The sequence below is a fragment of the Homarus americanus genome, unplaced genomic scaffold, assembly GCF_018991925.1.
Source record: "Homarus americanus isolate GMGI-L3 unplaced genomic scaffold, GMGI_Hamer_2.0 scaffold54679, whole genome shotgun sequence".
NCBI classification, from domain to species: Eukaryota; Metazoa; Arthropoda; class Malacostraca; order Decapoda; family Nephropidae; genus Homarus; species Homarus americanus.
In genome coordinates, this window is record NW_024722701.1 from 1,736,380 (window position 1) to 1,763,194 (window position 26,815).

At 37.3% G+C, this 26,815-nt stretch overlaps 1 protein-coding gene across 2 annotated transcripts; it reads left to right on the forward strand.

Annotated features, from left to right (window-relative positions):
• The first annotated feature begins 1,181 nt into the window (after nucleotides 1-1,181).
• On the forward strand, nucleotides 1,182-26,815 carry LOC121863052 (indole-3-acetaldehyde oxidase-like). 2 transcript variants are annotated; one of them, XM_042361522.1, is made up of 27 exons: nucleotides 1,182-1,286; nucleotides 4,077-4,256; nucleotides 5,188-5,360; nucleotides 5,915-6,075; nucleotides 6,277-6,436; nucleotides 6,918-7,085; nucleotides 8,139-8,211; nucleotides 10,611-10,834; nucleotides 11,310-11,528; nucleotides 11,801-11,944; nucleotides 12,167-12,334; nucleotides 13,151-13,316; nucleotides 14,081-14,196; nucleotides 14,596-14,685; nucleotides 15,497-15,722; nucleotides 16,508-16,697; nucleotides 17,931-18,114; nucleotides 18,626-18,821; nucleotides 19,308-19,534; nucleotides 19,858-20,022; nucleotides 20,317-20,445; nucleotides 21,061-21,206; nucleotides 21,612-21,702; nucleotides 22,071-22,232; nucleotides 23,137-23,233; nucleotides 23,750-23,857; nucleotides 24,747-26,815. In XM_042361522.1, exons 2-27 carry the CDS (start codon nucleotides 4,178-4,180, stop codon nucleotides 24,905-24,907), a joined length of 4,023 nt encoding a protein of 1,340 aa, XP_042217456.1. In that variant the 5' UTR covers nucleotides 1,182-1,286; nucleotides 4,077-4,177; the 3' UTR covers nucleotides 24,908-26,815. The 2 variants fall into 2 exon arrangements, with proteins under 2 accessions (XP_042217456.1, XP_042217457.1); XM_042361523.1 differs by lacking the exon at nucleotides 1,182-1,286 and adding an exon at nucleotides 3,341-3,592.

A 26,815-nucleotide genomic window follows, 5' to 3' on the forward strand; every position in this document is an offset into this window, starting at 1 on the left:
CTTGTGGTTATCAGCATATACCTAGATCACGCGCACCTACAGTGATTTACTTGCATATATATATATATATATATATATATATATATATATATATATATATATATATATATATATATATATATATATATATATATATATATATATATATATATATATATATATATATATATATATATATGTATATATATATATATATTTTTTTTTTTTTTTTTTTTTATTTAAAGAAATCTTAAAAGCAGAATTTAATTTAATGCTTAGTTTTAGGGGTACTCTCCAGTGCGGACGCACACGTAGAAATGCTAGGACCAGAGTGCTGGGTGTGCCTGGCCTCCTCTGATTGGCCCTCTCGCTATGCTCACCCCAAATCTTGATCCTTGTAAATTGTATAAATACGGCCATGGCTGGCCAGGGAGACCACCCAGCTTCCTCAGAGAGCTTGTGGGCGTATGGGTTATTTGGGTTCACACTCAGGATGGGATGGAGAAAGGAAACTCACAATGTGCTCTCTATATACATGTTGTATTGGATGTACAATGCAGCTTGGTGTTGGGAAGGCAGCGTGGTTACAAGGGTGATGTAGAGAGCGTGTGGGTCGCCATGCTCGCCAGCAGGAGAGAGGACCGCCAGGCAGGCGGAGGAGGAGGTGTTGCTGGCTGCGACTGTAAGTAGAAGAGGCAGGTCACCACGAGGTTAGGTCTTAAATAGCGGGGGTTGGCGTGGCTTAGTAGTTGACCCCCGCTCCGTGATGTATGGCGGCGCTGGTTGACCCAGACCACGAGGCACACACTGGGGAATTGGTGGGGTCGACTACTCAGCAACAAACAGCATTTGTAGGGGAGAATTCCACTACACTACAATGTCACGCACACACACACACACGCACACACACACGCACACACACACACCCTCACACACACACACACGCACACACACACCCCCTCACACACACACACACGCACACACACACCCCTCACACACACACACACGCACACACACACCCCCTCACACTCACCTTGATATTTTTCTGTAAATTTTCAAAACTAAGAATTGATCGACTCTAAACCAGTGATCCCGTTTCATAAAAAAGATAACAGATATTTTATATGTAAAACTATATAACTTACACACATATTACACTAGACACAACATTAAAAGAAAAATTTGCCAGCAGTATGTGGCAGGAAGATGCTTCAAGTGCCCCGAGGACCTGAGGCCTGAGGTGGGTACTGGCAACACTGCAGTGTGTTGCTAGCCAGCTTGTACACGCTAACAACTACGTCTCAAAGGTAAGAGCGCGTACCCTTATTCTTCAAATTTCGCATTATAAAAAGTTGACAAGATTCTACTGTGTAAGTGACAAGATTCTACTGTGTAAGTGACAAGATTCTACTGTGTAAGTGACAAGATTCTACTGTGTAAGTGACAAGATTCTACTGTGTAAGTGACAAGATTCTACGGTGTAAGTGACAAGATTCTACTGTGTAAGTGACAAGATTCTACGGTGTAAGTACACTTGACACACATTTATTCAACATTTGTTATAACGATACAATAAATGATGTTTAGCATATTTAGGTTACGTTTATATTATATATCCATCGGCGTGAATTGAATAACAGATTAATTTAAAAAAAACAGTTTTGAGGTTGTATTATGGTGGGCGTAGTAAGTAATCACAAAGTACTCGGTAAATCGGTGGTAATGACACGTCAGCATTACTTATCATATACACAAATAGTCTGTATATTCTCACGGTGTTTATTGTAAAGTCATACCTTGAAAATATTTCCAAGTTTATTTATTCGGTGAAGTAAGTAAAGAACATGTAAAAATGTGAAGGTAACTTTTCCACTGAACTTTAGCACCGAGACAGTCAGTCGTTGGGAGGAGCAATGAGGGTGTAGAAGAACCAAGTGGTGAGAGTGTACCACTTTGTTGAGGGTATATCACTGTGTGGAGGTGTGGGAGGGTGTAGGAGGGTGTATCAGTGTGTTGAGGGTGTAGGAGGGTGTTGAGGGTGTAGGAGGGTGTATCATTGTGTTGAGGGTGTAGGAGGGTGTTGAGGGTGTAGGAGGGTGTATCAGTGTGTTGAGGGTGTAGGAGGGTGTATCATTGTGTTGAGGGTGTATTATTGTGTTGAGGGTGTAGGAGGGTGTATCATTGTGTTGAGGGTGTAGGAGGGTGTTGAGGGTGTAGGAGGGTGTATCATTGTGTTGAGGGTGTAGGAGGGTGTTGAGGGTGTAGGAGGGTGTATCAGTGTGTTGAGGGTGTAGGAGGGTGTATCATTGTGTTGAGGGTGTATTATTGTGTTGAGGGTGTAGGAGGGTGTATCAGTGTGTTGAGGGTGTAGGAGGGTGTATCAGTGTGTTGAGGGTGTAGGACGGTGTAGGAGGGTGTTGAGGGTGTAGGAGGGTGTTGAGGGTGTATCATTGTGTTGAGGGTGTAGGAGGTGTTGAGGTATCAGTTGAGGTGTATCATTGTGTTGAGGGTGTAGGAGGGTGTATCAGTGTGTTGAGGGTGTAGGAGGGTGTTGAGGGTGTATCAGTGTGTTGAGGGTGTATCATTGTGTTGAGGGTGTGGGAGGGTGTATCAGTGTGTTGAGGGTGTAGGAGGGTGTATCAGTGTGTTGAGGGTGTATCATTGTGTTGAGGGTGTAGGAGGGTGTATCAGTGTGTTGAGGGTGTAGGAGGGTGTATCAGTGTGTTGAGGGTGTATCAGTGTGTTGAGGGTGAGGAGGGTGTAGGAGGGTGTTGAGGTGTATCAGTGTGTTGAGGGTGTATCATTGTGTTGAGGGTGTAGGAGCAGTGGCGTAGCTAGAGTGTGTGCCGCCCGGGGCGGCCCTTGAGTTTGCCGCCCCCCTGCCCCCACAAAAAATACATATTGCACAGTGACTCACTCTTATATATATATATATATATATATATATATATATATATATATATATATATATATATATATATATATATATATATATATATATATATGTATATATATATATATTAAATAGTTTGCGTACCATTATAATATTACTGTACTTTCACATACTCAAATATAGTATGCTTTAAATACACACCAAACATACTTAAACTTTATAAGTTTCCTGAATCCTCAACAGGTTACAGGTTGTGTGTGTGGCGGGGGGCGCATAGCAAGGGTGTAGCTCATGACGTGGCCGTGATGATGTGGGTCAGGTGTTAGGTCAGACACGACAAGGATTAACTTGCCGCCGATACAAAGGGATGGATTAACGTCTCCAGTAGCTGCAGATATGGGTGATGAGCAGACCCAAAAGTGCCGCCCCCCCCCCTAGCTACGCTAGTGTCATAGGAGGGTGTATCAGTGTGTTGAGGGTGTAGGAGGGTGTATCTGTGTTGAGGGTGTATCAGTGTGTTGAGGGTGTATCACACTGTTGAGGATGTATCAGTGTTGAGGGTCACACTGGTTAACACCCTTCCCATTTTTATCAGTCATCATGGACCCAGTCAGCTGCTGTTTCATGCCTGCTTGACAGTTTGGCTGTGGAAGAGTCACATGGCTCCACACAGTTGATCATCTTGTCAACTGTGAAGGTGCGATTCTTAAACTTATCAAGGTAATATATTTTTATTAAAGCCTATAGATTTTTGTTTTGTTTTTTACGTTATGATTTTTTTAATACTTAACTTATTATTATCAGAAAATTCTCAGAATTTTATCCTTTTCAAAATATATATCGTGTATTTCGTACTGTATGTCGAATATTTATAATATATATTGTATATTACTTTATACTTTTATCCTCTTCGCCACTGATCGGCTTGTTAGCCGCTTAAGTCAGACGACTAACCCAGGGCCAAGTAAAAAAAAATGCCAACCAGGATTTTCACAGCCAATATGGTGCTACCTCTCCTATGTACCTTGACCTGACCTAACCTGACCTAACCTAACCTAACCTAACCAGACCATGGCTTCATTGTCACCAAAATAGACATTATTATGTAAATTTAGTAAACATAACACGTTATTCAATAAACCAGTGACGAAATGTCCACCCACTGTGTCAGGTTATGAAAATACTCAATTAGATTTATTTCCAGTTGAAGGTGCATGGCCAGCTGACTTCATTGACAGCTGACTTCATTGACAGCCATCTGTTTGGACAAGAGATACTGTATTTTGCTTGTAAGACCCATAGAAAATGACTACCATGGCCTCAGGAGAAGATGATACTTCAGTGAGACGCATCCGACTCATGGTCAATGGTCAAAATTACACAGGTAAGGAGCTGTCCTCTCCTTCCTGTACATTTCATCTACTGCACAATACAGTAGAGAGAGTTATGTCTCATAATTTTTAACCATATTAGTTGAAGCACAGCAATATTATATCAACTGGCTGTCTATTTTATTCTGTTCTCAGCTTCAGATATGGTGGAATATCTGCATCAAACCCCATAACCCTGAAAGAAGATACTGTAATGCAGTAGGAACTCAGATATCTGGAATGCATGGGGAATCGAGTGTGCCGGTTAATCATTTTTTTCTTAATGCTTCAGTTATTCCTATAAGTACCCATCTCAAACTCAAGAACATCATCATAGTAGATATTATGAAATGAATAAATGGACAGAGTAAATATATTATAAAAGGACATGCTGGATGGATGAGGCGATGATAGTGGTCACACCGACACAAACATTCAAGTAAGAGGAACTGTAATAGCGGTGCCCTGTGTGTTTGGCCAACATGGAGGACTCGCAAAATGTCTCTAGTGGCCAGAAATGGAACCACGAGTGAAGCCGCACCAAATTAAAACCGATTTTCTTGATTTTTTAGATGTGATTAGTCATTACTTACTGGAAATTGACCCCCACCCCAAAAATGCCGGTTGTTTGAGAGTTTCGGATGAGTAAATGCCGGATTTCTGAGGTTATACTGTATTATGCAGAGTATTAATAAAAGAGAAAAAGTTGTACAGTATGATAAAACCAAAAAATTATCACTTTAGATGTTGGTTTTGGAATAATTACTTAAATCTTTACCAAATTGTATTATTATTTGTAGGACAGTGTTTAGCATAATTATGAAGTTATTAGCACCAAAGATATTAGTAAGTGGAACATCATGTTTGTCACATAAACTCCTGTAGGAAGTCACCCAAGGCAAGGTTTGAGTGAGGCACTAATGTTCATTACCTTCTTCTCTTCAGTGACCCCTGATGTGCCACCATGGACAACACTTATTGATTTCCTGAGGGATAATGTTAAGCTGCCTGGCACCAAGGTGTTTTGTCGGGAGGGCGGCTGTGGAGTTTGTACTGTTGTTGCCACAATCCCTGACCAGGAGGTGGATGCTGGATTCAAAACAATCGGCATTAATGCTGTTAGTAGTTTGAAGAAGTTACATATATAAAAATATTTTACAATCTCTGCATGATTCATGCGAGCTTGTAAAATGAGATTTCACAGTTAATCTCTAATATTTATCCCCTCACACAGATTTGGTCATGTAGCAATCACATTATGTCTGTGTGCATATAAGGTGTGTTTGTGTACATTGTATGTATTTTTGCATTGACCTTCTCTGTAATAATCATTCATATTAGAACAATGACTTTTCTCTATGGTCATTATTATGTAAGCTGTTGCATCCTTTTATTTATAAAAAGGATGATAAATATTCCTTTTTTTTATAATTTCCACAACATGTCAGCTTTATAGCCATTGAGGTGATTGATCTGTACCTGGAGGAAACCTTCAATGTTTGCTAGGGTCACATGGGATACTGTAATGCCTTTCTCACATGTGACCTGAGCTGGGGATTGAACCCGGGATACTAAGGTGAGAGGCAAGCATGCATTACAATATTACAATGTTAAGCTGATCAGAAAGACACATACCAGTACTCTATATATTAAAGTCAATATTTCTCCTCAGTGCCAAACTCTGGTGTATGCATGTGCCGGTTGGAGGATTGAAACAATTGAGTATTTGGGTGACCGCTACACTGGGTATCACTCACTACAGAAAGCATTAAGTGGATTCTATGGAACACAGTGTGGGTACTGCTCCCCTGGGATGATCATGACTATGTATGGGTAAGTCTTTTATTTCTATAATTTCAGTTTGTTTGATTGGTCTAGTGTTACTCTTGTTAATTATATGGAGGTATTTGACCCCAAGTAAACATATATTTCATCAATTTTCATATGGAGTTGATGGCTTAAGTGGAAATCTTGTGGCAATGTTTACAAGTCCATTGGTATTTTGAGTGACTGAGAAAACTTGCATCTTTACAGACAACTAAAATCACATGGTACACTAAATGTGAATCAAGTTGAGCAATCTCTAGATGGTAACTTGTGCCGCTGTACAGGTTATCGCCCTATACTAGATGCCTTCAAGTCCTTGGCAGTGGATGGAAGTAAGCATCTCAAGGATAAACTTGCTGATATTGAGGTTTGAACAATATTTTTTGTTTTGTTTATGGAATTGGTAATTGTATAGATACATTTTTCCCTTCAGAATATTGTATGACTAGCCTTGCCTTGCCCACTCATACTGCAAGTACAGTACAGTACCACATATTTTGTCTGAAAATTTCCTCCTGATATTATTACAAGATGATGTATCCAATTATTTTATGCCACTGAAACTATTGCCATTCACATAAATTTTCACAATATACTGTACTCTTTACACAATGTTATTAACACTGATGGTAATGTATGTATTGTGTGCTATCTATACATTGAAGTATTTTTTTTTTCTGTAGCTTGTAATATAGTATTCATGTTGTCTTAGGTAGTTTTTTTTATTATAGCTTACTTATAATTTATCTACAGTATATATTGTGGTACAGTAGGTGTTTTTACTGTAACCTATTTGTAATATATTACAGTATGAGTACAGGATTGTTTATGTATTTATCTGGTTTCAGGATGCCTATAAATCTTGTCCAAAAACTGGCAGTATCTGTAAGGGGTCCTGTAAGAGTGGTAGTGTTGGCTGCCGGCAGGAAAACCAGGAAGAAGATATTTCTACCCAGCTGGAGGACTTTAAGATAAATGTCGGCTCCATCCAGTGGTATCGACCAGTCACCATCGAGGTATGATTGTCATTTTTATTTCCAGTTTTATAGTTTTAAGATTTCTGGGAGTAGGTTTTCCTGAGAAAATACCAGAATGATTTATATTTATGAACTGGAATTTACCTTATGATTAATATTACTGTACTGTGATTTTTTTTTATTATTGAATGTGTAGTGTACAGTATATTTCGACTTGGAGGGAAATATCTGTAGTCTCCTGGGATAGTGTTAAAGATTTATATTGTACTGCATTAATACAGTAATTTACCTTATAAATTTTATTACTGTGATATTTTTATGCCATGTATTGTATATTTCCACATACAAGAATGTACTGTATGTTTAATATTAAAGGGGACTCTTCCTAGTGAGGGAGGAGGTTAATACTCCTTCAGTTAGTGATGTTGGGTTCTTAGATTTGTTTCCCTTTGTTATGTATAAATGTTTTCCTTAATGTGGTCCAGTTTATGAGCACCATCAGTCGAATATGTAAGTCCTTGGAAGGGGAGGGGGAGGGGGTTAAGACTTGAAGATAAGGACTTAATTTTACTTCCATCCAGTGGTGTAAGCAGGGGACGAGCATAGTGAGCCCACACAGCCAGGGGGGTGTTAAAATTTTACCAGTTTCAGGGACTTTTTGAGGTCATCTTCAATGTCCTACAATGTATAGTAGGACACATTTTATTGATAATATTAATACTGCATTCCATTGGCACACACTGATCCTGCACCAGCACACTTACCATTCTCTACATTACCTTCCATGGGTCTGGTGAGTGGAAGCTTAAGTATAATTTACCTCTAGACACACTGAGTTTTGTGTGTGAAAAAATAAATAATATTGTGTTATCTGCACAGTGCAGAAATATTACTCAGGCAGAAATCTCTGCTCTGTTGGAGGCTTTCCCCCCCTGACTGTGTACCCAAATTAATTTCTATGTACAGTATACTTAAGTCCTCGCGAACTGGTTGCATTGGGTTGAATGAGTTGACGGCAGTCTTGGCTAATTTATATACAGTACTTTTTGTTTCCTTTTATATTTTTCAGTTTAATAATCTCTTTCTTTTTAGGGAATAAAAAATGTTCTGAAGAAGATTCAACAAGATGAGAAAGTGTACATTGTTGTGGGCAACACTGGTCAAGGTAGAGTTCCATTCAGTTTTATTCAGTTATGTCATCATACAAACTGATATTGATTCATCATATACTGTATACTGTGTATAGACAATGCAGGTACACAATGAACATAGACAGTGCAGGTAAACAAACAGTATGAGTGTACAAACAGTGGTAAACAATAGGGCAATTCAACCAAGGATAAATAACATAGCCATCAGATGGTTATACTATACCCATTAGGGTCCTTTGCTTAGGATGGGGAACTGATCAGTAATATTATATCTGCAAAAATAATAAATGTGAGAATCTGGGGTTGAATAAAACAACTATCTGAGGCTGATTGGCTCACTTCAACAATACAGTGGTCCCTCGGTTAACGAGCACAATCCATTCTAAAAGGTTGCTCGTTAACCGAAAAACTCGTGAACCGAAACCATTGTTTCAATGGGTTTTTGGGTAATTGGTTCCAGCTCACCGAAAATTACCTAAATTCAACAAAAAAGGTAGAAAAGTACACTTACTTTGAGGTGTGTATGTAGAAGGCTCATGGATGATGATGATGATGGGAATTAGAATGGGGGTGGAGGAGAAGTGAGAAGAGAAGGCATTGGGGTGGAAGAGAAGTCACCCCATGGCGCCATTTCACCCATAAAATTTTAGTTCTCTTGGTGTAATTCAAGATTATTTTCTTTAAATCAACACTGCACTGCATTATATATTGTCAATATGTAAAATAAATTTCAAAATGACCAATAATTTGCTTGTAAACACAGAAAAAAAGCGTTTAGTTGAAGAGAGTCTCAAGCAAGATGTTACCTCCACTGAAAAGACACAAAGACTGACACCTGTATGCTGTGTTGGCAGGCTGGATGGCATGCCACAAACTAGTGACCTTACCTTCAATTATGTTCAATAATTGTTTAAATAACTAAAAAAATTAATATTAAACTTTTGAAATTATTGAATAGTATAAACTTCTTGATATTTACTAAAAGGGTAAGGAATTTGAGCCCTAGAACCGATTACTGTATTGGCGGACTAATACTACAGCTGGTGGACCGCCAAATGCAAGCTAAAACATGTGGAGGTCGGCTCGTAAGAAACTCGTTAATCGAGGGATTGCTCGTTAACCGAAGTTAAGAATTTTATGGAAGGTAACTCGTTAAACGAAATCTCGTTAACCGAGGCGCTCGTTAACCGAGGGACCACTGTACAACTGTCTATGGTTAGTAATACAGAAAACCATTCTTCTCTTGCTGTAGCTTCACAACGGAGCTCTATGGAGGGATCGATGAATTTCAAAATAAACACTGCGACTCCTGTTGTTTCGGTAGGGTTGTCACAATCCTTCGTCCATTGAATTGAATTGAAACAGTTTATTTAGCCAGAAAAAAACAGATATAGAGTGGATAATAATAACAATATGAACATGGTTGAGCCAGTTGAGAACCTGAGCTCTCATATTGTCTCACACAAAATCATAGAGATACTTTATGGATCAAGTGTACATCATGAAACATTTTCTCAGTTTATAGATCAGTAAATTATATGTTGTTTGAATTCAGTTATCTTTCATACTGTTTACCACACAACATCCCCCAGTAGAAACTATTGAAAGTGTTTGTTAGTTTACTTTATCAAAGTTGTTTTTCAGGCACTGTCTGTAACCATAAATTTCTTGTCATCTTTTTGCCTTAAGGAATGAGCTTTTTAGTCTGATTCTTCTGCCTCCCAATTTAGTAAGGGACTTGTGCCATAAATAGTAGAAATTATTCCAAAATAGCAGACCATAAGGAACTGTAAAAGTTAGTGTACAATAGTTTATGATACACAACCAGTGTAATAAACACTGACCATTACAGGTGGCCTATCAAAAATCCGGCAACCGATAAACCGGAACCTTCAGTTTTCCGGCATGGATTTCGGAGCGCATTTTCAAATATTTCTTTGTTTATTTAATGAAGATATATGTTTTAGCTTATAAAATTCATACAAATTACCCGGCCAGAATATAATTTACATTGCTGGAATTCTTACAATTTGATGATCATTTTGAATATAAACATCATAGATTTTGCATTAGACATACAAATTTTAGAGCTAATGTTTACTCTGAGTAAATATGTTATCTTTTGTGCAAAATATATGACATTTATATTCAAAATATTCCTGGTCTTACAAGGAATCCAGCAATGTCAATTATATTATCCTTACTTAAGTGTTTAATTTTCTTTGTTTAAAGGACTGTACAGGTAGTCATTTTCTGTTAAACTTATACAGCAAATATAACCATCAGTTTCCCGGCATTTTCGAAAATCCGGCACTCCTCAGGTCCCGAGGTTGCCGGATTTTTGATAGGCCACCTGTATTAATGAAGTCATTACTGTAGTTGAATATTTATATTGGCTTTTATTATATTTCAGGAGTGTATAAAGATGATGGCCCTTATACCACATACATCAACACTGCTAATGTAAAAGAATTGTACGACATTTCCTTAAATGTACCACTGGCTATGGGAGCCAATGTTAGCCTTAGTAGAGCCATCGAAGTATTTGAACATGTAGCCGCCACTTATCCAGGTTATCAATATCTGCGTGTCCTTCAAAGCCACTGGAAAATGGTGGCAAATGTTTCTGTCAGAAATGTAAGTACAGTACTGTAAAGTGTTTGTAGTAGTGTCTACTGTATAAGAATTGTCTGGAGAGAGAGAGAGAGAGAGAGAGAGAGAGAGAGGTGAAGGGAATTTAGGTAAACTATTTTGACTGGGTATCATGGGCTCACAGGCTTTGAATTTCCTTCACTCACAAATTGAACTTTACACCTCAAATACTTTAAATTATTGTTAATGTAAAATTCAAAGTGCAGAAGGTTTCCATGTCCCTTGTTTCTCTCTCAGACATAAAGGTTTTCTTACTTTGTTTCTAATCTGGTGTTGTCTCTATATAGTCAACAAATCTACACAGTGAAAAATATTTAGTGGTATGAATGGTAAAAATCATAACTAAATATATGGCATCTGTGGAAGATTTATTAGTGAATCAGTAAGACCAAAATGTGGTACTATATCAATTGATCATAACATAATACAATATTATCCTGTACTTGTCTTCATTCACCAGGCTGGAAGTTGGGCTGGTAACTTGATGTTGAAGCATAAACATCCAGAGTTTCCATCTGATATCTTCTTAACTTTGCTGGGAGCAGGAGCACAGCTGACTGTAAATCATGCTGACAGCCCTTCTGCCATACAAATTGACTTGGAGCAATTTCTTCAGACAGACATGTCTAAAAGTGTAATCCTGTCTGTCACTCTGCCTCCTTTGACCCAGGATGAACAAGTATGTATTCATTATAACTAATATCACCTCATAAAAATATCCCATTGTATCACTGTTACCCTGAGAGAACATAATCACTTTCATTGAACAAAGATTGTGTTTGAAATAGAGAAGAGAAGAGAAATTTGAGCATTTTATTCCTGCATGAGTCAGAAGAGTACAGGTCTTAGGTAACATCTGTTGCACCTTGGCACCATGACTTGCCTCAAAGACTCCATTACTCCGAGAGGCTCTTACAGTACGTATGTTTAATTTTGAACTTTTTGTTACAGATTCGGACATTTAAGATATCCAGCAGAGCTGTCAATGCACATGCCCATGTTAATGCTTGTTTCAAGATGGAACTGGATCCTACAGATGGTTATAGGATTAAGAGAAAGCCTCTCTTATTGTTTGGAGGAATAAATCCTGATTTTGTAAGTTGAGAAAACTTAGAATTTTGAATTTTATATTTTGAAGTGGGATGTGATGGTATTTGAATAGTCACTGACCATGTTGGTTATATCTTGATGGATTAGACTTTGAAATTTGGACAATAAAGAGGGTTTGCACGTAGATCACTTATTTAATTTTTTCATAAGATTTTAAAATACTGCAAAACAATTTTTGTCTGTAAACTAAACAAAATTCAAATACAGATCCATGCAGTCCAGACAGAAACCTACTTGGTCAACAAACGTCTAACAGACGTAGTGACAGTCGTGGAAGCTGCAAAGATGCTTGGAAATGAGATGAAACCTGATGCTAAACCCCAGGACACATCACCAGAATACAGGATATCACTCTCTCAGTGCCTCTTTTACAAGGTAATTCACTCATTTGTACTGAGATTTCTTGCTCTTTCTTACAAACACAAAGTTACATTCTTTATTTTGTGACAAATGTACACATAGAATTTAAAATTACTTTAGAGAACCTATCAGTAATGTATATGGAAGTGGCCTCCTTCATGTCTAAGTGAGTTGTTGGCAGTAAGACAACTTAATAATGTAGTCTACAAATAATTCATTTCAAATTACTGGAAACTGCATGTACAGTATTGGAAGATAATGTTCATACTCAAGTTTGAGACCCTCCCTGAAGACACTGTTCTCATTTCCTTGTATAGTATATTGTAACTCTTAAAAAACTTGAAGCAGCTCCAGAGGTTAAGTGCTTTAGGTAACTTCCAAATTCTTACCGATAGATGAATTATTATTTAACTTGCATCCTAATTTCAAGATCAGTCCTCTATTTCTAACATACCTGTATTTAATTTAAACTTGAACTGTATTTTGAATAATTTTGAGGAACTTTACTGAACAATATTAAGACTGGAAGTTTCAGGTAGATGTTGGTGAAGTACTGTAGAGCTTATTGTAGATATCAAACCTTGACATAATGTAATCTTGCCTTATCAATCATTGTTGTTGAGTGGTGTAGATTAGTTTCTTGAAAAGGACCATAATATTTTTTGTTCAAAATGATGAACCAATTGTCTTTATCATTGTTTTGTAGAATCTTTTTTGCTGACATATGCATAATAGTTTCTAGTTCCCAGGCTCTAATAACAATATTATCCTGTCCATTTATATATTGTTTTTAATATTTCACGTCCTTTTTTTCTTTTCATCTTTAAATAGGCTGTTATCGGGTTCCTTGGAAACAGAGTAAGTAGTGATATCCGTAGTGCAGGGTCAGTCCTAGAGAGGCCTTTATCTTCCAGTGAGCAAGACTTTGACATGAATCAGGATACATGGCCGGTGGGTAAAGGCATCCCAAAGCTAGAGTCAACAACACAAATATCAGGTAAAGCTTTTAAATAATTTATTAATATTTAAGAGTAGTGGCAGGATATGAGTTAATTCACCCCTTATGATATTAATTCAGTCTCCCTTTTGCCTGTTTCCATTGACCTTTCTCTATACCTAGATGGAAACTTTTGGAGATGTTTGTCTCTCAGAATCATCAAAGACATTACAGTAAAGGTTGGAATAGGGGAGGGAAGAGTTAAGACGAAGGTGATACATACATATTGATAATGTGGCCTGGTGCCTCTCTGAGAAGAACAACTTGTCATAGAGAATTTAAAAGATTACTTTGACAAATTGCTTTTAAAAACTCATGCTTGAATTTTACTTTTTTGTTCCTGCAGTGTTTTAATGTGCTGAATGGGTCAATTAATTATCAAAGCACCTGATTTGGAAAAAGATTTAATTTTAATACAACTTAATTTTTAGAATGTATGATGTCATAAGGTGGAGATTTTGTTCTAAGTTATTGGTACGGTTGCCCACAAGAGTCCTGTCATCGCGTCTCCCCCTGAGCTACAGACCCCGAGATTCGTAGTCATGAATCGGAAGAATTTATGGACAGAATAATGTATCGGGTGTCAATGGCTTCGGGTTCACGAATCCGAATCCTGGGGTTTGTGGTTCAGGGGGAGAGGGAACGGGACTTTTATGGGTGACTGTACTTGCTTCAACTTTGTTTATTGTATCAGTTGAATGTTGATTGTATTTTATTTTATTTTATTATAATATGAATTCTTAGTTATGTCTGGTGACTTACAGGTGAAGCAGTGTATCTAGATGATATACCTCTCTTACATAATGAGCTTCACGGCGCCTTCATTCAGTCGACAGTCGCTAATGCTAAAATAAAGTCCATTAAACCTTCTGAAGCCTTGGTAAGTAAGTGAGAATTATGGATAGACCTGTATTGAATTGTAGTTACTGGTGCTGTATCTATTCTGTCACCTTGCAGGACTTATCACTGTGGTCCATAGTTAGGTTGGATCTTACAGTGTTTGACTGGGGAAATATTCATGCTTTTTGTGCACTTATCACAACTTGGGTTTGTTGTGATAATCAGGTACAGTAGTTAAATAGGATTACTGTATACTGTACATTTCCAAGCTTAGAGCATGTAGTACAGAGGGTAATCCTGACCATGTAAGTGTATTATGCTAACTCAGTTCCCTTCTCTTACTGTAAATTATCTAATGGTTAATACTATAGTCATGTAGAAATACTGGAGGTCTCATTTTTGCTGTTATGTTCTGTGAAATGTTGTGTTTTTTTTTCAGGCTGTTCCCGGTGTTGTGAGTTTTGTAACAGCTCAAGACATACCAGGGCGTAACAGCTTTGTTGTTAATGCTGGGGGAAGACCAGACTCTGTAAGATATATTTGTTTGTATTTCATTAACAAATTGTTCATATTCATGCTAGTCTTTTTCAATAATATTATTGTATGGCCAACTTGGAACCTGTAGAAGTTTTATAACTAACATTTTGTAGTACAGCAAAACCCTCATAATCTGGACTCTTTTTTATCAAGATTTGTGCTTTATCTGGACTAGCAAACCACTCCAGACTAATTCCCGTTAATCCAGATTGAGTCCAGATTGAGTCCGAACCTACCCACGTGGTGGAAAAAATAAATACAAGTAAACACTTTTGAATCAGTTGAATCACTAACTTTATCTTTGTTCTAATCAGATCATAAATGGTTGATTTTATCAAGTCATATTTCTCCATCAAAACTTTTGCAGACTAACTTTCTCATGATCTTTCAGAACTATTAGCTTGTTCCTTCAAGCTAAACTCCTTTCTGGCTCTCTTTTGACCCTCTTTTGACTTCCTTTTGAAGTTGTTTTGCCCTTAGAAGCCATGGTAATTAGTACACAAAGTCACAAATAGTCCAGTAGCCAAAGTAGCAGCTTGGGTTGACATCCAAAGCGGTGTCAACTTACCAGTTAAGTAAAAGTTGAAGAGCAAATTGGTATGTTGAGTGACTGGTAGTAACACAAATAACTTCCTCTCGTGTAACTTAGCTTTGGCTTCCCATATCTCACATACAACTGTGATGAAGCCACTACAGTGTACAACATTGAACTAGTTACAGTTAGTACAGGACTGCTTCATATTACAGAAAATCCTGCTTAAATTTTAATTAATTATTCACTGGAATGAAATTTTTACTTCAAGGTGTTTGTGGGAAAGCGTGTGAGTTATAATGGACAAGCTATTGGTCTGATTGTTGCTGATACAAGAGACATTGCACTTCGGGCTGCAAAGTTAGTCCAAGTGGAATATGAGGACATCAAGAAGCCGGTTCTCACAATTGAAGAGGCTCTTAAGGCCGAAAGAGAAGAAATGGTAATGAATACATTGACTGGAAAAAAGGAACCTTATACATTTGGTAATCCAGAAGGTTTGTACAATATTCCCTTTTTTTTTAATGAAACAATGATTTTTTTTTTTTAAAGTATTCAAGGGAAATCTAGATGAGCAGCACCTACATCACCACCATCATTCTCAACTCCCACTACCACCAGACCACCTCTACACACCTCACTTAGTGGCTTAACATTACCTGAAATAAAACCTCACCTCACACCTTCAACATGTGAGTCCCATACACTGGTGACCAAACTTCCTCCTCACCCAGTTGATCTATCTCAATGTATACTGACTCCTGCTGACTGTGGACACACTTGTGGTTATGAGTCACTGTTGGTGGTTAGATATTTTTTATGTTACAGGGTTTTGTTATGTAACCCTCTGTATAACACAAGTATAATGTACCGTATATAAATACCTTGTTGGATTTGTGTCTTGTGTGAGATATTTCATGATATAACATTGTGTAAGCTACTAAAGCACAAACATTACTTTGATAATGATGTGAAGATTCAATAAACTTGCTCAGTTTGGGTGCTTGTCTTGACCATGCAACCTCAGAGGCATCACAGATAGACAAGGCTTTACGTGAGGCATATCTGTTTCCTTAATATTATTACTGGATGCAACACCAAACCTCAGCATGAAGAGTGTAATTGATTATTATGAATGGATTCAGAATATTAACAATTTTGAAGGAAAAGTGAAGTACAATACACTACAGTGCCAGACATATATAAAACACTGTTTATAGGAGTACTCTACTCTAATTTTTCATGAGATCCTATTCTTTTAAGTTTGTAATTTCACCTCCAGATGCTTTGAAGGCTTCAAAACACAAACTGATTGGTGAAATACATCAAGGGTCTCAGTTCCACTTGGCCCTGGAAGCTCTTGCTGGTCGGGTGATACCCATAGAAGATGGTTATGATGTGTTCAGCACCACTCAGTGGCCTACAGAGACTCAGGCAGCAGTGGCACAGGTGTTAGATATACCAGCCCACAGGTGATCTTTTAATAAAACTCTTAATAGTAATATATTTTTTTTGCTTAAGGCTGTGAAGTTTATGGATAACTATGCATTGTTTTCTTTGTCCCTTCCTACATAATTAATAAACTCATTGAACAACATATTGAAATTTTTTTTTATTGTCTTTGTGTGCAAATTACTGTTATAACAATATTACAGTGTTAATATTAATACACAAATCTTTCTTTATACCACAAATATATATATATATATATATATATATATATATATATATATATATATATATATATATATATATATATATATATATATATATATATATATATATATATATATATATATATATATATATATCATACAATATTTTTTTATTGGTTTTATAGAGCTGGTGTTGAACATGAGACATAACTTGCTCGGCTAATATTACAGTACTGTACTACATTAGGTGGCAGGTATACATGTATTCCTCAGTTAACACTGTAACCTCAGTAGCAGGTATGTGAGGGTGGTGTGGTGTGTCCCAGGCATCGTCATGTGATGTATGGTTTCCTGCCATTGCTTGAATACCGGTACCCAGATGATTTATTGTTTCATTAGTAGCCACTAGAGATCAACCTGCATATGTGTAGTGACTGGTTGTGTGCATGGTTGGTGTCTTTGGTAGTCAGATGTATGTCATCAGCTGCCTTCTCTTGCTGCTCTTTTAGTTTATTCAGCTCGTATGCTTCCATTTTCACCTCCAGTGAAATAGATTTCCTTTATTTTTAGTCACAGGAGCACTCTTGTCACGTAATTCTTGCTATGATTGTAAGGGATGCCACCATTAAATCATGAAGGAACAGCAAAGTCCAGTCAGTTAATATGATGTGTGTTTGAGGTAAATGGTAGTTGGGGCAGAACTGTAGTAGGAACAAGAAGACACTCTGTCCAGGAAACCTCCAGTAGTCATTTGTCCATCAATTTGTGGTAAACCAGAAAAGGATCTTATTTTATAGAAAGTGTTCCTGGTTGGTGAAAAGTGTAAAAGAGGAACCTTATTGTATAAGCTCATGACTGAGGAATACCTTTATTGTATTGTATAGGTTGGGGAAGAAGTCCTGGTAAGGTTGACATATAGGAAGGTGCAGTAGACAGAAACCCCTATCTGGAAATTACTTGATTTTTATGGTAACCTTTTGAATAAAAATCTAATAATTTAAGTTCAGACTTTTATATGTATAACAGTTAAAAGACTTTCTTCAATTTCAGTATCAACATATCAGTTCGTCGACTTGGTGGTGGCTATGGAGGCAAGATCAGCAGAGAGAATGTTGTTGTTACAGCAGCAGCTGTGGCCGCCAAAAAAGTGAAACAACCTGTTCGTGTTACTCTTGACCTCAGCACCAACATGACCTTGGTTGGATGGCGAGAGCCATACTTGTCAAAATATGAGGCAGGTGTTGTTATAATTGAAACTTTCGTTAATATTTAATTAAGTACAGTATTTAATTGTTTAATGTTTACAACAGAAGTAATAGATTTTTTCTTTTTTCAGTATTTCCTACAGATTGACCATCCAGGAGCATAAACTAATTTTTTCTGCAAGTAACATTGGTCAGTCAGGAATATATTTGCATGTAATGTTGGGAGTTCAGTATTGTATATTATCATTCTTTGTTTTATCCTTCTTTTTTTTTTCATTCATATGTATAGAAACTTTTTTTATGGCCATGTGTGTGCCAGGTTAACATAAACCAGCATATAAAGTGCACAGGTCCACCTTCTTGTTCGTGATAAAAATGATCTGTCAAGTGGTATCATTACTCACTTAATTTAAAATACAGGTAATTAATTAGAGGATTTACACGATGAAGAGCTTTACATGTGATGATGACAACAGTGTCGTTTTGTCTGGTATGAGGAGAAATAGCTAGAGACCATTAAGACCTTGTTGTTCTCAACAGGTTGGCTTTAACGACGATGGGAAATTTGAGAGCTTAAAGGTTGACATGATATCTGATGGTGGTTATGTAGCCAATGAGGTGTCTGTCGGATTCTTGGGCAGCCGTTTGCAAAACGTCTACTACATCCCCAATCTGTTGTTCCGGCCAATTATTGTGAAAACCGACACTGCCGCCAACACGTGGTGCAGGACCCCAGGTGAGTCTGGGTGGTAGGTCGTGAAGGATCAGTTGTGTTCATGATATCAGTCAAGTTTTAAATCATGGAGGTTAGTGATTGTCCATAGTTTATTATTAGAAATTTAACTTCAGTTGGGTAATTCATTTACCCAAGGGACTAATAGATTAATCTAGGCCATTATTGTGAGGGCCTGTCTGATGGAGTCATGGATCCTTGGGTAAATTACTCAGTATTATGAGAAGGTTATGGAAAGATACGACTTGTAACACACAGTTAATATGTATTTAAATTTTTGTACTACACCTGACAGTACTGTATAAACTCTACATTTGTGTGAATAATTTTCATCCCGCAGTCTCTTATGACTGAGGTTAGTGACTTTATTCTTAACAAACACCTTGACTTATTGATTTTCTATGATGTAAAGGTTACCATTACATCAGATAAATTGATTTCTTATGTAATTTCTTGTAAAATTCAAGAATGTTCCTTTAAATCTGTTAGGTACTGTGGAAGCTGTTGCTACAGTAGAAAATGTCATTGAACACGTGGCCAACTACCTGAAGAAGGATCCATTAGAAGTGCGAATGGTCAACATGGTTCCTCCTGCTGTTCCTCGGCTGATGGCTTCACCCCAAGAGAGAAATGTTGTAAAAGAAGACATTCTGCCGCTACTGAAACAAAAGGCCATGTACAGTCAGAGGGTGGAGGAGATCAAAATATTCAACATGGTACAGTACCCAGTGCTTGTAGCTGTTAAGTCTTAGACACAAGGCCTTTTCTATTTTATTGTAATATAGATAATTACTAAAAGAGCGAGTTAACCTTTAAACAGGAGCCATCATCAGTTAAAGGTTAATATTTTAAACATCTTGTGCCTTTAGTCTTGGATATAGATGAAGTAACCAGAGAGAGATGAATGTGTACAGCACACGAATATAATTTGTGAGGTACAACAAAATGAGGGAAGATTTCTCCTGTAATTCTATTTTATGTTCTTTGTTAAATTATTTTTAGATTACCTGTACTTGATTTATTTTTAATATTATTACAGGAAAATTTGTGGAAGAAGAGAGGGATGAGTATTGTTCCACTGTGGTATCAACATGACTACCCCCCTGTGTTCTCTTATGGCATCCAAGTGTCCATCTATGAACACGATGGCACTGTGGCCGTTTCTCATGGTGGCATTGAAATGGGACAAGGGATTAATACTAAGGTGAGAGTTATTTTGTCTTCTGGTCTTAAGGTTGTTGAAACACTCCTGAATACATCAATACAGTACTTCTTTCCTGCTATTTGGATATTTCACTGGGAGTCAGGGTTAACTGCCTCAGACGTAGGTGAAGTTCATATAATTTACATGTAAAGTCATTAAGAGGCAAATGTTATTAGGATATAGTCTACTATGTGTCAGCAATTGAATGAAAGTTATTAATATTGAAGTTCAGAAAATTAAATTTTTAACAGCATGGAAGAAGTCATGTTGGATAATTTATTTTATTTTTTTCAGGTGGCCCAAGTTGTGGCCTACAAACTGGGCATCCCAATAGATAAAGTAATCCTAAAGGCATCTGACACTATGGTAGGAGCCAACTCTATTGTGACAGGTGGCTCATATGGCACTGATCTATGTGCTCATGTAAGTAAAGGATATATTTAGTTGTTATTCTCTAGTCCTATAAAAATGGATTTAAGTCAGTATTGGCTTTAGACAGTATGTGAGTATATATATACACTTGGAGTGATTGCTGCACAGAAAAATACAGTATCATTAAAAAAGATAAAACATGCAGTTATGTCACTTCACTCATTCCCCCACACCTCTCATCCACCCCCCACACCTCTCATCCACCCCCCACACCTCTCATCCACCCCTTATACCTCTCGTCCCCCTCACCTCTCATAATCAGTTACACCATCTATAGGCCCAACTGTGCAACTGTGTGTAATGTCTCCGTATTCATCATGGCTCATGGTGGAGGACAGACAGGACTTTCTTCTATGAATGTACAGTCGGGGACCAAAGTTCGCTCTCCGTTGTAAAATTGAGTCACGTGATCGAGTCTCCGAACTGACTTACCCTGACTGTTGTGTCTCATTTGGGGTCGATGCTGCTTCATTGTGGGCGGTAGAAAACTTTTGACCCCGACTGGACATGTGTGTTCTTGTGATTATTTATATATAATGATGAAAGATGTGAAAACAGCCTTTATGTATCAGTGTAGCGGAGATTACAAATAATAAATGTTTTCAGGGAGCAAAAGTAGTGTGTGAGGGATTACTGCAGCGGATAAATGTGGTGAAAGAGGCAATGAAGAAGACTGGTGGTAAAGACCCCACCTGGTTAGAACTGATCAAGAAGTGCTACACTGAGGGTGTTGATCTGTGTCAGCGGTATTGGTAAGTGTATAAAGTACAGTACATCACTGTAATTGTTCCATCTCTTTATGTATTTCTTAATGTGTTTCACCATCTTTCATTTTTATAATTTAATCAAGTTTTCCCATAGCATTTTTTTTATTATTTTTACTTATTTTTTGGGGGCTTGAATATGTATAATGACATGTTCTTGATGGGTATTGGTGGACATATGTTTAACCTGTGACTTTGGTAAATTCTCAGGAAGAACTTTCTAAATATAATTTGTTTTGTTACTTTCCAAAACTTGATGGATTGATTTAGATTTTTTGTGTGAAGGAACATTATGGGCTTTTGCTTTGGATTATTTTGTTAGTGTTCTAGACAAAGTGATATTTGAGTTATAACTGTAAGTAGAACATAACAAACAAGGAAACTTTTCCACAGGACTGCTGGTAAGGAACACCCTGATAATTATGAAATTTGGGCTGCATGCTGTTTGGAGGTTGAGATCGATGTACTAACAGGACAATATCTGGTAAGATTTTCACTGATTTCGTAATATTATTTTCTTCAGCAGCACAATGTAACATGTAAAGCCATCTGCTCACACCATAATCCTAACACACTTTACCTTGGTATTCCATATTCACTCATGTCATTGCCAATTATTTTGTACTAGCCTTTCTGTTTTCACATGTACAGTATGTCACAAACTGAATAGAACAGGAAATTGTTCATAGCATCACCATGGCAAGCAAGTCCAACAAGGCTAAATTACCTTGATATGTTGATAGAAACTTTTGAGTAATTGTATGAAATTTCATGATTAGGTGTACAGTATTAGAATTAGATACGTATGTCCTGTGTTTATGTTAAATACCAAACATCTCATCTCCTCTTTAGCTACGTCGTGCGGACATCATTGAAGACTGTGGAAGAAGCATGAATCCCTATGTAGATATTGGTCAAGTGGAAGGTGCCTTCATCATGGGCTTGGGATTATACACTTCAGAGGAAGTTAAATTTGATACAACTACTGGCCAAAAGTTGACAAATGGAACCTGGGTAAAAAATGCTGTTGACTATTATTATTTTTTACGTTTATTTCGGTAGAATTTATTTTGTAGATAAATATTTGGGTAGTATGGAATAACGTACATGGCCTGTGGGGGTGAGAGGTTATTACACTTTATTGGGAAGTTGCCTGCGTCTTCTATATTAAGACATCAACAGCAGATTGTAGACATTGTGTTAACTTCCAATTACAGGCTGCACCAAATCACATACGGTATATAGCAGACGACAGGGAGAGCTGGGAACACTGAGCCATGTATTTATTTTAAATTTTTCCAACACACTCATAGTTATCATTACGTACTTGATTAATTTCTTGGGAAGTTTGCAAGATGAAGTTGTCAGAAGTGAATGCATGTACGGCAAAGTGCGAGTATTGTAAGAAGATGGTGCTGTATTGGTGATTCACTTGGAAGAATAGTAAGTACAGTTGTCAATTTATAAAGATATTTAGGAAGCTTTTCATGAGTAAGAGGCAATTGTGGGTGAGGAACAAGCCATTAAAGATGAACCGAGTTTTTCTTTAACAAAAAGCAGAGGTGTCATCATCTGATACATTCACTGAGTCATCCCTTTGCCAAAGACTGAAAATATTTGAAGTGGTGAATTAAACTTATTGATGTTATATGAAATAGGGAAAACCATTTTTGGCAGAGAATTCCACAGAGTGCGAGTCCATGTGTGCATCAGAGGAGTGTCTCTCAGGGTTAAGAAACACAATTACAAATGAAAATGTGAGAATGAATGGAGACAAAGCTCATCCAAGCAAGTTGAATTCTTTATTCTTTTTGTTTCACTCAAATGTGCTGAGGGTATATTGCTTATGGTAACCATTCCAACAACTCATTTCATTGGATTTTTATATTTGAATTGTCATCTTGTTTATCATTTACAGGATTACAAACCACCAACAGCACTGGATATCCCAGTTGACATGAGAATTACTCTGTTGCCAAATGCAGCAAACCCCCAAGGTGTCCTGGGCTCCAAAGGTAAGTAAATACACTGCTCCTTAATATCATGGTGTTAAAAACTCTGTAGCAGCCCCATGATGAGGGACATAGATACAGCCCATCATTAAGTACAACCTAATATTCACTAAATTATATATAGCACACTACAGCTTTTACTATCTTAACAATTCAACATTAAAAAATAATAATATTTATATGGTCAATTTGACCAAGGACAGCTGACAAAGCCATGAAAGGCTTATTACCACTAGAGTCCTTATGGCAGCAGAATCTGGTGTTGTTAGGGCCAGGCGGTCACCCATCCCAGTACTAACCAGACTCAGTGTTGCTTAACTTCGCTGATTGGACAAGAATCGTCTTTCCAACGTTGAACTAAATTTAATTTATTAGTACAGTATATGAGTATTTTTTCTGTTTTTCTATCTCTCTCAGCCTGATTAAAGGTATTTTGTAAAGTGTTAAGTATCAAATTAACTATTTAAACCTGATGATTATTTAGAAATACAAAAACTTAATGCATAACTTGTTTTGCAGCAACTGGTGAGCCTGCCTTGTGCTGCTCGTATGTTGTTGTCACTGCTCTCCGCAACGCTATCACAGCATTTCGAAGTGCGAATGGGAATGATCATTGGTTCGACATGGGTAAATATAAAAAAAAAAACATTGGCTTGGTTAGGTTACTGAAATGGTGGAATAACAAATAATGTGTAAATATATAATGGCAATAAAGCATGAAGGTGTGTGGGCTACTCTCTACTCTTACTATAGTACTTTGAGGAGACAGTGTTGAGGGGAAGATGTCCATGTGTTGTATTAAGACTAAGATTACCTAGTTTTATACCGAGTCTAAGCCCACATAAATCTTTAATGGCAAAATGAATAGTGTGTTCAGTTTAGAGAAGGAATTTCTACTTAGTTTTTCCCACCTTTATGACCTACATGTAGTGGATGATTAAGAACTTTTTTGTTACCATAATACAGTAATTATCTTGTATCAGGACATTACTATTTTGGCCCAGTTATTTTTGTCTTTCTTCTTTGTTTATTCAAGTACCTGGTAACCTCAGCTGGCCTGGTGAGGGAACAGAGTGTGAGGAGAGGCATTTTGGAGAAAAAAATTAAATTATTTTGCTGTTAAGGCAAGATGTGGTTTTATTGTACAGGTGCTCCTCTACTTAAGAACGTTCAACTTACAAACTTTCTGATATACAAACATCATCACTGAGGGGGGTTACCTGCCAGAACAGGTGTTTAATGTGGATGAGACTGGATTATTTTGAAGAATATTCCAGATAGAACAAACATTACCTAAGAGGAGAAGAATGAGTCGGGTTTTAAGGCTGTGTTAAAGGGTATAGCTGTACTAAATATCCATAATCTTTTCATTTTTTACAATATGTTTGGCATCTACAAGAGTAAAGTTTTACTTACAAACAAGCCTCAGGAATGTAACTCGTTCGTAAGTAGAGGAGCACCTATATACTCTTCAGCTTTGATAAAAATTACTATAATATTTTTTGTTGTTTTCCAGACACTCCCATAACTGTTGAGAAGGTCCATCAGCTGTGTGGTGTGAGGCCAGAACAGTTTATGCTCTCTGCCAAAGAAGAATCGTCTCCTACTGACTTCTCTTTCATTATCAAGGATCAAATTCCAAAGGAGAATTCTGAAAATTTCTGCCCACTTAACTGATGAGTGGAATTTATTGTTTATTGATGGTCATGAAAAAGGATTAAATTCCAATACAGGAGCCCGGGAAATTCATAGCTGTTTATTGGTGAATGGACTATATTTTATAAAGTTTTTTTTTATAACATGGGCATATCTCGGGTGACTCGATTATGGTACACAGTTGATGGGGTTAAAGAACCTTATTGTGGACCCAAGCTAGTGTAATTAACACTAAATTAGACATCCCTTAATTAATTTATTCTGAAGAAAAATCCATTTCATTATTCTTCATTTACAAGAGCTGGCCCCAAAAATGTCATATTTGTTATTCGTCTATTTATCATTTAGATCTTGAAGCTGAGGTGATTTTATTCATTGCAGTACCAGAAATTCTTGATGATGGTGTAGTGTTAATTATAACCCAACAAGCTAGGACCATCCCACTTCAGTTTGTAGTTATAGGAGCTGCAAAACACCACCTTACCTGGCCAGACGTAATCAAGGCTTTACTTGTTATTCTGGTCAGCTGTGCAGTTTAGACGAATTAATAGATAATATTAAGGAATTTTCAGTTGTGTATATACTGTACTGTATTTGCTGATAATCCACTAAATGTAATTACCATTGTTGGTAGGTTGGGGAAACTCAAGGCTGGCAAAATTACCACATATGGCGGTCCCTTATTGTGTACCCTCACCCCAATTAGTGTTGCAGATTTGGGTCTACCCGGGGCCATTAAGTAGAGACTGAGGTGGAATTCATTTTGCAACTTTAAGATAACTCCTATTTATAAATAAGGTTGAAGCAACATGGTGTAGTTTCTCTCGAAGCAACACGGTGTAGTTTCTCTCGAAGCAACACGGTGTAGTTTCTCTCGAAGCAACACGGTGTAGTTTCTCTCGAAGCAACACGGTGTAGTTTCTCTCGAAGCAACACGGTGTAGTTTCTCTCGAAGCAACACGGTGTAGTTTCTCTCGAAGCAACACGGTGTAGTTTCTCTTGAAGCAACACGGTGTAGTTTCTCTTGAAGCAACACGGTGTAGTTTCTCTTGAAGCAACACGGTGTAGTTTCTCTTGAAGGGTTTTTGTTTGATTTCTAGTGTTAAGTGATATTAGGGAACTCATCCAGTGGTTAATTCTGAGCCAGAGTTTTCATTGACAGCTGCTAGGTTCTTTGCCAGTATTCCCATGCCCATACTGGGGGGTACATAAGCCCATATACAGGCGTTTTTGTCAAAATGTGGGTATTTTGCCTCAATAAATATAGGTTTGTATTAAGGTTTTATAGTAGAGTACTGTATATGCCTACATTTGGGTATACCCCTGTATACTGTATGCTGGTGTATTCTTACATATACATGTTTACCTGTAACAAAAGATCTTTCAGGATTTGGTTGTGATAAAATATAACTTATTAATGACTTTGAGCGGCTGATCCAAGAATATCAAAGGGTCCAAGAAGTTGTGGGTGGGGGAGCCTAGCGAGCACAGCGAGCCCACCCAGCCCACCCAGCTGGGGGGTGGGTGGGGGGGAGGGTTCTGTAAGACCCCAGAAAAAAATTTAAATCTGACCAATATCATGTGCATTTTGAGGCCATGTTCACTTGATATTAGGAGATATTCTGAGGTCAATAGTAATTATTTTTTTGCAATACAAAAATGTATGAGTACAATACTACATTTTTTTCTTTTTTAAAGAAAAAGTATTGGAATTTTCTAATGAAAGGGGGGAGTATGGACCCCCAAGACTCCCCTGGATCTGCCCCGACTTTGTCTCTGGTCACAGTATGCAATGTATGGGTAACAAGAAGCACTGGAGGTGTCTAGTTGTTTGTCATATATTTACAGTATTTGAGTATATTGGGCAGATTATATGTACTCTCTGTTATATCCTGTATGTTGTATCAATAAAGAAAAATGCTGCACAAA